This window comes from Heptranchias perlo, chromosome 16 (genome assembly GCF_035084215.1).
Source record: "Heptranchias perlo isolate sHepPer1 chromosome 16, sHepPer1.hap1, whole genome shotgun sequence".
NCBI lineage: Eukaryota > Metazoa > Chordata > Chondrichthyes > Hexanchiformes > Hexanchidae > Heptranchias > Heptranchias perlo.
The window spans coordinates 39,971,238-39,985,009 of record NC_090340.1 but is presented as its reverse complement, the minus strand read 5'-3'; the positions used below and the strand labels follow the sequence as shown (position 1 = coordinate 39,985,009).

At 41.0% G+C, this 13,772-nt stretch overlaps 1 protein-coding gene across 1 annotated transcript in view; it reads left to right on the top strand.

Annotated features, from left to right (window-relative positions):
- LOC137333698 (PH domain leucine-rich repeat-containing protein phosphatase 2-like) overlaps positions 1–13,772 on the top strand; it is a 146,194-nt gene that overhangs the window by 118,876 nt on the left and 13,546 nt on the right. Inside the window, exons 13-17 of the mRNA XM_067997996.1 lie at positions 3,865–4,065; positions 5,601–5,763; positions 7,325–7,455; positions 9,645–9,758; positions 12,437–12,631. Coding sequence (XP_067854097.1) covers positions 3,865–4,065; positions 5,601–5,763; positions 7,325–7,455; positions 9,645–9,758; positions 12,437–12,631 — 804 coding nt within the window. The remainder of the gene's footprint in view (positions 1–3,864; positions 4,066–5,600; positions 5,764–7,324; positions 7,456–9,644; positions 9,759–12,436; positions 12,632–13,772) is intronic.

Below are 13,772 nucleotides of genomic sequence, written 5' to 3'. Positions count from 1 at the left end.
GTCACCCATTCACTATCTCCCTCAGTAATTTTTATCTGCGGTGTGACCAACTCACTGAACGTGCTATCCACGACTTTCTCAGCATCGCGGATGCTCCAAAGTGAGTCCATCCGCAGCTCCAGAGCCGTCAAGCGGTCAAACAATAGCTGCAGCTGGACACACTTCCCGCAGGTGAAGGAATCAGGGATACAGGAAGGATCCCTGAATTCCCACATCCCACAAGAGGAACATGACACGGCGCTGGGATCTCCTGCCATGACTTAACCCTTAAATTAGCTTAAGAACAACTACAGTGTCAAGAGAAAAAAAAAGGAAAGAAAAACTACTTACCACTCCCTTTAAGGAGTTTACTCCTTTAAATTGTTCTCAATTTAGATAATGTTAACTACACTAGGGACCTTGATTCACTAAAAAATAAACGCTACTTCCTATAAGACCTGCAGACCTTCCCTTTCCTTTCACTTCAGTTACTGTAGATAAGGAGAAATACTCACCTGAACCTACTCACCAATCAGGTGCCTCCCCTGTGTCGCGTCCCGATCTGATTCCTGACGTCACTTCGAACTCGGTCGCAGCTCCGCTCGGCTCCTCTCAGCTGTTCTCAGCGCTCTGAAATGCCGCCTTTTATCGGACGCTCCCTCCGCTCGGCTCGGCTCCTCTCAGCTGTTCTCAGCGCTCTGAAATCCCGCCTTTTATCGGACGCTCCCTCCGCTCGGCTCGGCTCCTCTCAGCTGTTCTCAGCGCTCTGAAATCCCGCCTTTTATCGGACGCTCCCTCCGCTCGGCTCGGCTCCTCTCAGCTGTTCTCAGCGCTCTGAAATCCCGCCTTTTATCGGACGCTCCCTCCGCTCGGCTCGGCTCCTCTCAGCTGTTCTCAGCGCTCTGAAATCCCGCCTTTTATCGGACGCTCCCTCCGCTCGGCTCGGCTCCTCTCAGCTGTTCTCAGCGCTCTGAAATCCCGCCTTTTATCGGACGCTCCCTCCGCTCGGCTCGGCTCCTCTCAGCTGTTCTCAGCGCTCTGAAATCCCGCCTTTTATCGGACGCTCCCTCCGCTCGGCTCGGCTCCTCTCAGCGCTCTGAAATCCCGCCTTTTATCGGACGCTCCCTCCGCTCGGCTCGGCTCCTCTCAGCTGTCCTCACCTCACATCTACAAAGGCATACTTCTATCTGGGGTAGCTGAATAGTGGTCAGGAGCAGAAACTCAGAGATTTTCCCCTCCTTCACCCAGGGTATGGAGGCCAATTGCAGGGCCGTTCGCGCCCTGGGTGAGATCAGCTGCTTCGTGGTCTGCATGACTCAGGTACTACTAGGGGAGGCAGCATTGATCCTTTTTAATGACCATGTCCTGTTACCAGCTGCTAAACAGTACTCTGTTATCATGGTGCTCACTCTCCACTCCTTCGTGTGTTCACAGCGTGATGCAGTTTCTAGAGGTAGACTCACACCTCCTATGAAACTTACACTTTCATGCTTACTGTGAATAGTAATTGCATGCACAGGATTAATTGTTGGCCTTTTACCAAGATATTTTGTACTGGGGTTGCACGTGCTGTCCACCATGCGCTCCTGTCCACCATGCGCTCCTGCCCACCCCAAAAAGCAACAAATGTGATTTATAATTGCACAAAAGGAATTTAACAGAATAATCAATACAAATATTTACCTTACACACTGAATTGTCTTAGTCCTTCCCAAAAACTCTTCACTGAGCTTTTGATGGTTGTAGCATGGGTGCTCCTTCACTGCACAGAGTCCCGTATTACCAATGTATAACACAATGGACACAAGAGACTTTAGAACTACAGAACAGGGAAAGTCAGCCATCTTTCAATTTTTCCACACAGGCATTTGACACTCCAGATTAAAGGAGTTTTTTTCACACTAGGCCTGTAAAAGTACTTTTAATTTGCTTCCAGGCATATAGAGCACTAACTGCCAACTTCTAACATTTGAAAGGATCTGATTATCTTCTAACACCTGACGCATGTCAAATAACTTGGTCATGAGAACAACTCTGTGACTTGTCTGGAAACTTCCTGTGCAACCAGCTTTTCAAAAACTGATGAGAATTCCTGATGCAATGAACATATAATGTGTCGCTCCCTTCTCCCTGAAGAACAGCTGATGAGATATCCCAGAGAAATGTATATATCCCTAAAAAGTGTTTCTGTCCTGCTTTAATTCACTTACCCCCACACACATTGATCTTTTAAAAAAAATCCTTTCAGAATGCTGCTAACGGAGTTTCATTTAAATTGACAATACATTGGTCTATCTAAAATGTCATAAAAGACAGCTAAGAGACCTTGGTTTGATGGTTTACCGACTGCAAATGGGGAATACCATAAGCTCATATGTTTAGATATATCTACCTTGCACAATTTGATTTGTAAATCACTTGAATGCGCGCACCTTTTTTTTCTGCAGTTTGATTACAAGAAACCTCTGCTACTCATGCTGTTTTTAACAATGATTGCTTTCCTCCACCCCTAAAACCAAATTAAATCAAATATCATTTAATTGTGGCAACAAGCTTTCACTCATATTTTTGTGATAAATTGGTGCTAGCTGATCTGCAAATATTGTGGGGTATGTTCTTATGTGATTATTTTTTATATATATTGTATTTATAATAAGCAAACATGGATATGAGCTAAATACCAGAGGTGAGAGTGACTGCCCTTGATATCAAGGCTGTTTTAGCTGAGTGTGGCATCAAGCAGCCCTAGTAAAACTGAAGTCAGTGGGATCAGGGGGAAAACTCTCCAGTGGCTGGAATCATTCCTGGTACAAAGGAAGATGGTTGTAGTTGTTTGAGGCCAATCATCTCAGCCCAGGACATCGCTGCAGCAGTTCCTCAGGGCAGTGTTCTAGGCGCAACTATATGCACCTTCATTAATGACCGTCCCTCAATCATAAGGTCAGAAGTGAGACTGTTTGCTAATGATTACACAGTGTTCAGCATGATTCACAGTTCCTCAAATAATGATGCATGCCTGCATGCAGCAAGACCCGAACAACATCTAGGCTTGGACTGATAAATGGCAAGTAACATTCATGCCACACAAGTGACAAGCAATGACCACCTCCAACAAGAGAAAGCCTAACCACTTACCTTTAACATTCAGTGGCATTACAATCGCTGAGTCACCCATCATTATCAACCGAGGGGGCTCCGTTGACCAGAAACTCAACTGGACCAGCCACATAAATGTCATGGCTACTAGAGCAGGCAGAGGCTGGGTATTCTGTGGCTCACCTCCTGACTACCCAAAGCCTTTCTACCATCTACAAGGCACGAAACAGGAATATGTTGGAATACTCTCCACTTACTTGGATGGGTGCAGCTACAACAAATGAAGCTTGACAGCATCCAGGACAAAGCAGTCCGCTTGATTGGCACTTCACCCACTAGCCTAAACATCCACTCACTCTACCACTGGCATGCAGTGGCTGCAGTGTGTGTACTATCTGCAGGATGCACTGCAGAAACTTGTCCAGGCTTCTTCAGCACTTCCCAAACCCACGACCTACGCCAGCCAGAAAGGCAGCAGGTGCATGGGAACATCACCTCCAAGTTCCCCTCCAAGCCTCATCCCATCCTGACTTGGAAATATATCGCCGTTCCTTCATTGCTGTGTCAAAATCCTGGAACCCCCTAGCTAACAGCATTGTGGGAACATCTTCACTGCATGGACTGGAGCAGTTCAATAAGGCAGCTCACCACCACCTTCCCAAGAACTACTAGGGATGAGCAATAAATGCCGGCCTTGCCAGTGATGCCCATATCCCAAGAATGAATTTTTTTTTAAATCAAGCAATATTTCAAGTACTCCATTGAAAAATGTATTTTTGTTTCTTTTAGCTTGCGATGTCTCAATGTGTCTGCAAACAATCTGGAATCACTGCCTCCTAACAGTGATACTGAAGAGAGTCTCAGTGTGTTGCAAGAGCTATATTTAACAGGGAACAACCTGACTGATAAGTGTGTGCCAGTGCTGACTGGACATCCACGCCTTCGGGTCCTCCATATGGCTTACAACCAGCTTCAGTCATTCCCAGCCAGGTAAAGCACTATTTCTCTTTGTATAGCAAGGAATCAGTAACTGCTGAACTAATATCTATCCAATCATAAATTTTACCTATGTTTTGAAACTTATCCAACTTAAAGGAAATAGTCATGAGCAATTTGGAGGAGCAGATAGTTCGTTCACAATTAAAATGTCGTATCTCGATGACCAATTATATTCAAAATGGGCTGTTTTATGTCTACCTGGGGAAAGCTATTTTGAAGAAATAATAAATTATTGAAAATAGGTTGCGTCCAGTGAGTCCTGCTAGAAAGTGCATGTGTGGATATTAAGGGGAAGCTAGATGAACACATGAGCGAAAAAGGCATATGCAGATAGGGTTAGATGAAGAGGGGTGGGAGGAGGCTCGTGTGGAGCAAAAATGCCATCATAGACCAGTTGGTCTGAATGGCCTCTTTCTGTGCTGTAAATTCTGTGTAATATTGAATGAACACAGTTTCTGCCTTGGCTGTGATGCCCTTTATGATGGAACAGCTGCTTATAATAAAGGCCACTTTGTGGAGGGAGGTGTGTACAGAGAACTGCTGACACCTGTAGAAATATAAGTCATCAGGGGTCACTGTCTTCAGGAGAGATGGGGAGGGGGCATGGCATATTTAACTGTACCAAATTAAGTGCACTGCTACCGGCTTAAATTGAAAATGCAGCTGAGCAAATGATTGGATTGAATCAATTCAGCTGTTGGCTGCATGTGCACATCACTGCCACATTAGTTGCTCATTTGAATTACATCAACACAAGTTAAGCATAATGCTGTAGCAGTTGTGACTGAAAAGGAAATCTAAATAAATTCCGTCAAAATTTAGTTTTTAATTTAGCAACTTGTTTATTCAACCTTAAAAACTTATATTCCACAAGGTCTTAATTCAAAACTAGCTTCTGCACCATTCCTTTAAGAGCTACCGTTGAGCTTTTGATTGGGTGAAGTCAAAAACTAGATCCACATTCTTTGCAACAGCATGTATTGTACCTGTAAACACTAATATGATATGCACAGTAATGTGATGGACACAATTGTTATGGAGTGCATTATTGTGCTCATCAACTTTTGACTGTTGGTTCTCAGGGATAGTACATTTTTTTAATACTTTTAGTAATGGAAAATTTCAGGTTAGTAGTAATGTACTCAGATGCAGAGTAAAGCTCTCTTTAAAGATCCCACATCAACAATCCTTTACAACCTTTGTGATTGAAGTTGTTGATTTAACAAAAACCGCCTATAATTCAGCAGAATTTGACACTAAGAGCCTGATCTCACCAGGAACTGGGTAAGGCTGCCCAAATTCATTTTGCAATGACATCTACATAGTTTTCACACACGGACCTTCAGAGAGAGGAGATATTCATTCATTGGTCTGGGCTGGATTCAAAGCAAGGTCTCAGTTGTGAAAGGCCAATTTGTTAATCTCCTGTACCAAGTAATGACTTTGTGATTCCACATGCATGTTTTAATGGTGTAATTAAATTTTATCCCTCTGGTATGCTAATTAGTTTTACTCTTTTCTTTCAGTAAGCTGTCAAAGCTAGAGCTACTAGAGGAGCTGAACCTAAGTGGGAATAAACTGAAGGCTGTTCCTACCACCATCACCAGTTGCAAACGATTGCACACACTCATCGTTCACTCCAACAGCATTGCTGTCTTTCCAGAGATCCTGCACTTACCTGAAATCAAGGTGCAAAATATGATCTGAGTGGTTCTGATGGTGTTTCATGATGTGTTGTATTCCCCCCCGCCCCTAGCACGATGTTTATTTTTCCAGAACATAGTATCTTTTTACACAAAGCCACCATTTATATCTTCTCCATTTACTATTTATGCTATCACTCAGTACTCTTCATCACATTCCTTCACATGCATGCTGTTTGACTTCCCTGTATGGTCATTTTTGCCTTCTAATGGTAGGCCTGTGGTATGATTAGCACATGGTATCATAATGGATGCCTCTAATAAATTGCTGCTAATGTGTCCAAAACCTTCTAATGTACCCCAAAATACACTTCTCTTTTCCAATTTCCATATTGTATCTGGTTTTCCTGCTGGTGTAATAAATCTAAGCCATCATGTTTCTTTATGTAATATATTTTAAAACTATATGGGAAGATGCAAGCAGAAGTCAAGTTGGAAATTGCAATTTTAAACAATTACATATATGTAGATTTTATTTTGGTTGCAGTGCTGTGGAATCTAGAATCTAGTCACTAACAAAAATTGAGTGGTGGACTGCACAACACTATGGGCCTCAGACAAAGAGTTCTGTGTAATAAATAGGCTAACAATATTTAGGTTTCGGGTGGGTAGGGTTAAAATCACCCCCATATTTTAGAAAATCGAGGACTATCTTCTCCAGTTTCTAATTTTCACACTGTGATGAGGGGACTGTACGTTTCAATCTTGTGCCACAATTTGAAGAACTGTCGATGACAGCTCTCTGTAAATTACAATTAGCCTGTCCTTTTAAGCTACTCACTTATGCAGTTTGCATCTGCATTGTAATCGAGTTTGACTCAGCGTGGAAACTCAAAACAAAACTTTGCACCTCTCCCTGCTGCAGTTTGAAATAGTCAGATGGCAGCAAGCAGCTACTGCAGTGAACTCTAAACTCTAAACATTCACTCCCTTAACCACCGGCGCACTGTGGCTGCAGTGTGTACCATCCACAGGATGCACTGCAGCAACTCGCCAAGGCTTCTTCGACAGCACCTCCCAAACCCGCAGCAGGCACATGGAAAGAAAACCACCTGCACATTCCCCTCCAAGTCACACACCATCCCGACTTGGAAATATATCGCCGTTCCTTCATCGTCGCTGGGTCAAAATCCTGGAACTCCCTTCCAAACAGCACTGTGGGAGAACCTTCACCACGTGGACTGCAGCAATTCAAGAAGGCGGCTCACCACCACCTTCTCAAGGGCAATTAGGGATGGGCAATAAATGCTGGCCTCGCCAGCGACGCCCACATCCCATGAACGAATAAATTAAACAAAAAACTCCACACCTTAAAATAATGTGGGCTTCCAGTCAATAATCCTTACTTAATCAGATTTTTTTCTTCTGCTTCTTTATCTGTGTGTAGTTTGAGCTAAACTGTATTGAGTAACTGTTAATTTTATCTATTGCTCACTCATTCTCTTGCTGTGTTGGTAAGTGGTTAAGCAAACATTATTGTTCACTCGCAGCATGTACCAGTGTTATCACGAACATATTTAACTCCAATTTTCTTGGTCCTGTTTTAGCTAGTTGACCTCAGCTGTAATGAGCTTACAGAGATCTTGATGCCTGAGACCCTTCCAGCTACCCTGCAGGAGCTGGACTTGGCTGGTAACACAAACCTGGTCCTTGACCACAAGACCCTGGAGATATTCAGGTAGGTACAATCCTATTTAGATACAGTGTCAATACAGGAATAGTTTAAACAATAAATAAAAACAGAAAATGCTGGAAACACTCAGCAGGTCAGGTTGCATCTGTAAAAAGAGAAACAGAATTAATTTTTCAGTTTGATGACCTTGCAACAGAACTGGAAGATGGTGGAGATAAAAAGCTTTTAAGCAAGTGCAGAGAAGGGGGTAGGAAAAGAACAAAAGAGAGACGTCTGTAATAGGGTTGAGGGCAGGATTAATTGAATGACAAAAGCGATGATGGGGCAAGGCAAAAGGAAGTGATGATGAGACAAGTATAGAAACAAAAGGTGGGTCCAGAGGAGGTGTGAATGGTTATAGCAGAAGGGAAGTGTAGAAAATCTGGCAAAGAGAAAAAGGCTCCTGTGGCCCAGGAATGTGGCGGATGAAAGGCAGGTAGACCCCAGGGATGTGGACCAGGCAGGACTCAACCTTGCTTAATAGACTTTTGTGTGGCACTTTGTCAAAGGCTTTTTGAAAGTCTAGATACACATTCTTGACTGGGCTTCCAACATACAGCAAATTGTAACTTTCCTAAAAAAAAAATTAATCTAATTTGGTGAGACAGGGCATCTTTTCAAGAAGCAGTCCTGAGATTCCCTAAAAAAAAACCCATCTCTAATCAAGGTGCTCATACAGTACATGTCTAATGATTTCTTCCAGCAATTTGCCTATAAGCGAAGACAAACTATTGAGTTTTGTGATTGACATATTGCGCTTTATAAATCTTGGAATAAGCCTCGACCCAAGCGATATATAAGAAAGTTGCTTGCAGCGCACAGGTCCCATTATTTGAGCAATCTTGGGTGAATGTCGTCTAGGTTAGCAGTGTAGATTAATTCGGACTTGACATCAATTAGTTGCAAATAATCCTTTATTGAATTCAACCAAGTTTAAACAGTGTTTAAGCAATAACATTATAAAGAAGTAAACAATATTACCCGTTTCCAGCTTTGCACACAGGTCATAACCCTTGGATGGTCTTGTCCTGATCTCCACCGTCCTGGTCTCTCTCAAACTCAAATGTTTAAACTCGAATTCTTATACCTCTCTTGTCATGTACGCCTTTCCTTACATGGAGCTGTTTTTCACCTTCTGCCCCTTATCTTAACTGCTCAAGGCCTTAAACATTCTGCAATGTAAGCAACTTGTTGCATCAGCTTACTTAGCCATACTCTTCTGCATTCTGGGTAGGTTCTAAGTTGACTATTCTGTGGTTTCTTGCCAGCTTATATTCCTTATAAGTGTGAGCTGTTTATATGTTAATTACTTAATCTATTTCCTGTAAGCGTGAGCTGTTTACACGTTAAATATTTAATCTTACAGCAGCCCAATCCATTTTAAGATTATTGTTCTAGCGAGGACTATATCCGCATCCACTGACATATTCAATTATAGCATCAGCCCTATGTTGTATGATTGGTAACCCAGTATCCTCTTCAGCAGTGAACACTGATACTAAGTAGCCATTTAAAATCTCTCCCACATCCTGGGAGTCCACCCAGATCTGCTCTGATGGATCGTTCAGTGGCTGTATACAGTCCTTAATGGCCCTCTGATAAAGCTGAAGAAGACCTTGCTATATTATTGCCACACCTATCCACTGTCTTCTTCGCCAATATCCTTTTGGCTGCTCTGATAGCAGCTTTTGTTGCCTTCAACTGAGTTTGATACATATCCCTATTCTCCTGAGAGTTATTTTTCTTAAACCTGTAAAAACGTCTGCATTAGTCTAATTTGTCTTTGGAATTAAACCAGAAACTTCTGAAAACATATGCTGTAACTGTGGAATTAAAACAAAGTAGCAATATGATATCTTATGAAGATTTTTCTTTTTCCTCATTATGAAATGAGCAGATACTTGATGCATCTTTTGTGATGTATAAATATATCTATCAAATATGTGATTGGGGTTGTTACATCTGTGATTGGCCACCAGTTTAATCATTTGGAATGAAACATACCTTGCCTTTGGCTACATCATGGGTAGCACAAAATTGCACTGCAAATAACACTGTAAATTGGAAGAGTGTACATTTTACTGAACTGCTCTCCCAACTACAAAAAGATTGCATAAATCAGATGTAACAAAGGAAATTACCGGAGATGGGGAAAATGGAAATAAAATGGCAAATGTATGTATTTTCTTTTACAGTCATATCACTACCCTGAAAATTGATCAGAAGGCTGCTATACCGACTAGCGATCCAGTAGGAGCTCCAACTCTCTGGAGTCATGGTTATTCTGAAATGGCAGGACACAGAAACAAGTAAATAAAGTAGCACTGGGTTTGGTTACTGTTTTCTCTTTTTGAGATAAGAATTGTAAGTTAATTTGTTAATTTTCCTCATGGTGCACTGCAAATTTTTATCCCTCTTTGTCGTCTTCAACTTTTCCATGACATTTGACTTGGTTGACTTCCCCATCTTCCTTCTCCATGGTCTGCATACAGGGAACAGCCCATGTCTAGTTCCAGTGCTACTTGTCCCAATGGAGCTCGCTCGCTCTCTAGCAATGGTCAGCACTGGTGTTCCCCAAATTCTTATCTTTGGTGTCTCATCCTCTTTCATTTACATGCTGCCCCATGGAGACATTATCTGCAAACATAGGGTCAGTTTCCATATGTATACTGATGACATCCAGCTCTACTTCACCACCAACTCTTCGTCAGCAGACTGACCATCAAGCCTCTGCAATTTCCTCCAGCCTACGACCTCTCCCAGAGAGGCCTCGTTTGGTGACACAACTTTCAGTCATCAAGGTCCTATTCTCCGTAAATCCCTGCCTAAATCGCTTCACCTTGCTACTTTCCTCCCGGTCTTTCAAATCCTCCTCAAAGTCCATCTTTTTGACTGTGTACTTGGTCACTTCTTCTAATTATACTTTCATTCTATCTATTCTCTCCTTTGTGGTGTCTTGCAACATCTTATTACATTAAAGGTAGAATGCAAATGCAAGTTAAGCTGTAACTGGTATTGTTTGCTGAATCTTAAAGGTGACAATTGTAAACAATTTTACAACACCAAGTTATAGTCCAGCAATTTTATTTTAAATTCACAAGCTTTCGGAGACTTCCTCCTTCCTCAGGTAAATGTAAAGGAAGGAGGAAGTCTCCGAAAGCTTGTGAATTTAAAATAAAATTGTTGGACTATAACTTGGTGTTGTAAAATTGTTTACAATTGTCAACCCCAGTCCATCACCGGCATCTCCACATCTTAAAGGTGAGATACATGTATACTTGCCATTGTGTCCCAGTCACCTCATTAACTCATGGTGTATTTTAGAATTTCCAGCTATAGATTATGCAGCAAGAGAGTAAATTTTGTGTTACACTCCCTCTGATGTGACATGGATGAGGACTGTGTATTGTGGGCAAAATAGATCATTCATGTTACTGGAACTATTGTCAAAATATATTGTAATGGCCCTGACACCAGCAAACCAAGAACTCTACAAAATTAAACTTTTTGTTATGATCTCACAATGTTCCAACTGTAGTATAATTGCTGATGGCATTTGAACAATGACCAAAAAATGAATAGATGTTAATTTAAAAAGTAATCACTTTTAGAATCATAGAAGTTTACACCACAGAAAGAAGCTATTTGTCCCATAATATCTTTTGTAAAAAAAAATTTCGCTGAGCCCTCTTTGCAATTTTGTGTAACATTAATTGTGCCATTTCTTTGGTCTTATCTGTTTTGGTGAAAGTGTTTTTATCAATGTATACTTTTAAAATATATGCAACAGTGTTATCACCAGACACTTAGTGTATTGGGCCAGCTGTACCATTTTGAAGATAGTGACTGGTCCACTGCAATTTAAATGCAGCTTTTTTCTGGGTACATGAAGAATTAAAAAGAAAAAAAGCACAATTACAACATGATAAAATTTGGTAGTGAAATCATGCTACATTAAATACAAACCTCATGAGAAAACAGAAAAGTAGAGACATATTCAATTTTTGGTGTATACATAAAACTGTTTGAGTAGGAGAACTATTAGACTTGCAGTGTTTACAGACAGAATAAATTACCCCACCTTGCTACTGCCTTACCAGACAGGAAATATAAATGTCCCACTTTTTGAAAAGGACACTCGTGTAATGCTGAGTGATAACATGGTGCCCACCCGAACAATAACACCCACCATTACACTTTACCAAAATCCTGGTGACTATGTATTTTTAGTTTTGTTTAGAGGCTTGAGTGTGAAATTAATTAATGGATGCTTACGATTTTCTCCTGTGTATAGCTTCCCAGTGATCTGTCTAAGGTTTTTCAAAGACTCAGAATTGGAAAGACAATATATGTTAGACCCTATTCACTCTAAGCTGATTGCTATTCTACATCTGTGTGGTTGCAAAATATGTGCCAATAACTATCTTTAGATTGCACATCTGTTCATCTGTGGTGCTTTCAGGCAATCATGAACACCAATGTGAGGCAAGTATAACTTGCCCCTGCCTAGGTGGATGCACTATTGAAAAAGTATGAAACTGTCTGGGAGCTATGTAGAAAACATGTTATAGTAAAGTGTGTATTACAAAGTGTTTCTTCTGTTTTCTATAAAACTGAGGGAACCATAAGTAATGTATGTTGTCAGAAGTGGTATGTCTAACACTATGATGAAAATCTAGTGTACTATATTTCCATACGTTATCTGATCAGACATGCTTTGGCCTCCTTGGAATTTGTGTCAGGGTGAATACTTTATGTTGCAACAGAAATGTGCTTTGTTATCTTAATGGAGTAGAGGTTAGTTAAATAAAATGAACAAATCAAAGTCTGAATTTGGGAGAAATGGGAGTTATGACCAATTCAAATTATGTCAAATCTCTTTTATGTTGCAATATGTCAGCATGTGAGAAGTGCTGGCTTTTCACTGTTTTCTTATGGATTGGTACTGTTCCTGCTCACTCTAAAACACATATTTTGGGTTTTCTAGACTCTGTCTTTCAGTTCTTGCCCTAGATAGCTTTGGAGATAACCTGGAAGCATTGTATGGTGTATTTGATGGAGACAGGAACATGGAAATCCCTCGTTTGTTGCAGTGCACTGTGGGAGATGTGTTGACAGAAGAATTGCAGCAATCCAGCGTGGACAGTGTTTACATGACCCACACGTTCCTTGTCTCACACAGGTGAGAAAGTTACCATTACGACATTTGAAATCAGGTTTAAACTGTTCCACATACCTAAACAGAGAAGTCTTTCTCACCATGAAACATTCTTCAGCCATAATCTTCAGAAATTAATCTGGTGTATATGAAGGGCAATTATAATTTTATATTTAATGTGCCAAAGATGTGGGTTGGCTAAAACTAACAAGATGAGATATTGCCACAGAGTAGTGGCAGAAGTAGGACAGCAAACAAGGCTATTCATGTAATGGAATATAATGGAAGACAATATCTTTTGTAATATATCGATGGGTATTATCTAAATATGGCCAGCTTCCCATGCAACTTGATTAGAATCCCAGCTGTGGCCAATACAATAATGTACAGAGTAATTGAATTTCTTAGCCAGAGTTCAAGATGCCAGAAGGGTTGGGGACTTGCTGCTTTTTGTTTTTTTTTTAAAGATATTCCTTCCATCTCACTCGGTATGTATATTGATCAATGAATCACTTTTCTGACTGCAGGAAGATGTTTCGAGGTGAGTGGGGAGGGTAAGGGAATAGAAAAAAGCTGGGAAAAATGTGCTTTCAAATTGGTATGAAGTGTGCTGGGATCTTGCAGAATTGTTCTTGATTCAACAATCAAGTAATGATACAGAAATATAACCACTTGATATAAAATTGGTTGAAGCACTAATTGAAACTCGATTACAAATTCCTCTTCCTCCACTCCCAGTGCATTTTCACCAGGCCATGGTGGTGGGATGGAAACTTCCTCCTTGATGCAGGCTCTGATTATGGTGTTCTGGAACCTGTCACAAGGAGTCTATGCCCTGGCAATGACTTTTTCTCTCTTTCCTGTGTGGAGGTGGTAAATGGAAATAGGGAACTTTCAGTGTGAGTAGAGCTGGCATAAAAAATTGAGCAAAATGGGGGATTGATCTGTCTCTCAACTCCATTGTACCATCTGTTAGTGTTTCCCACCCCTGTTTTGATACTCCAGTGTTCTTTACCTTTGTACTACAAATTGACATTAAAACGTTTAATCACTTTAGTTATTTGGGAAATGGGGTGAAATATCATTGCAGTCTGTCAGCCCTTCCAAGATCATTTAGACTTAAATGTAGGAGGCATGATTAAGAAGTTTGCAGATAATAAAAATT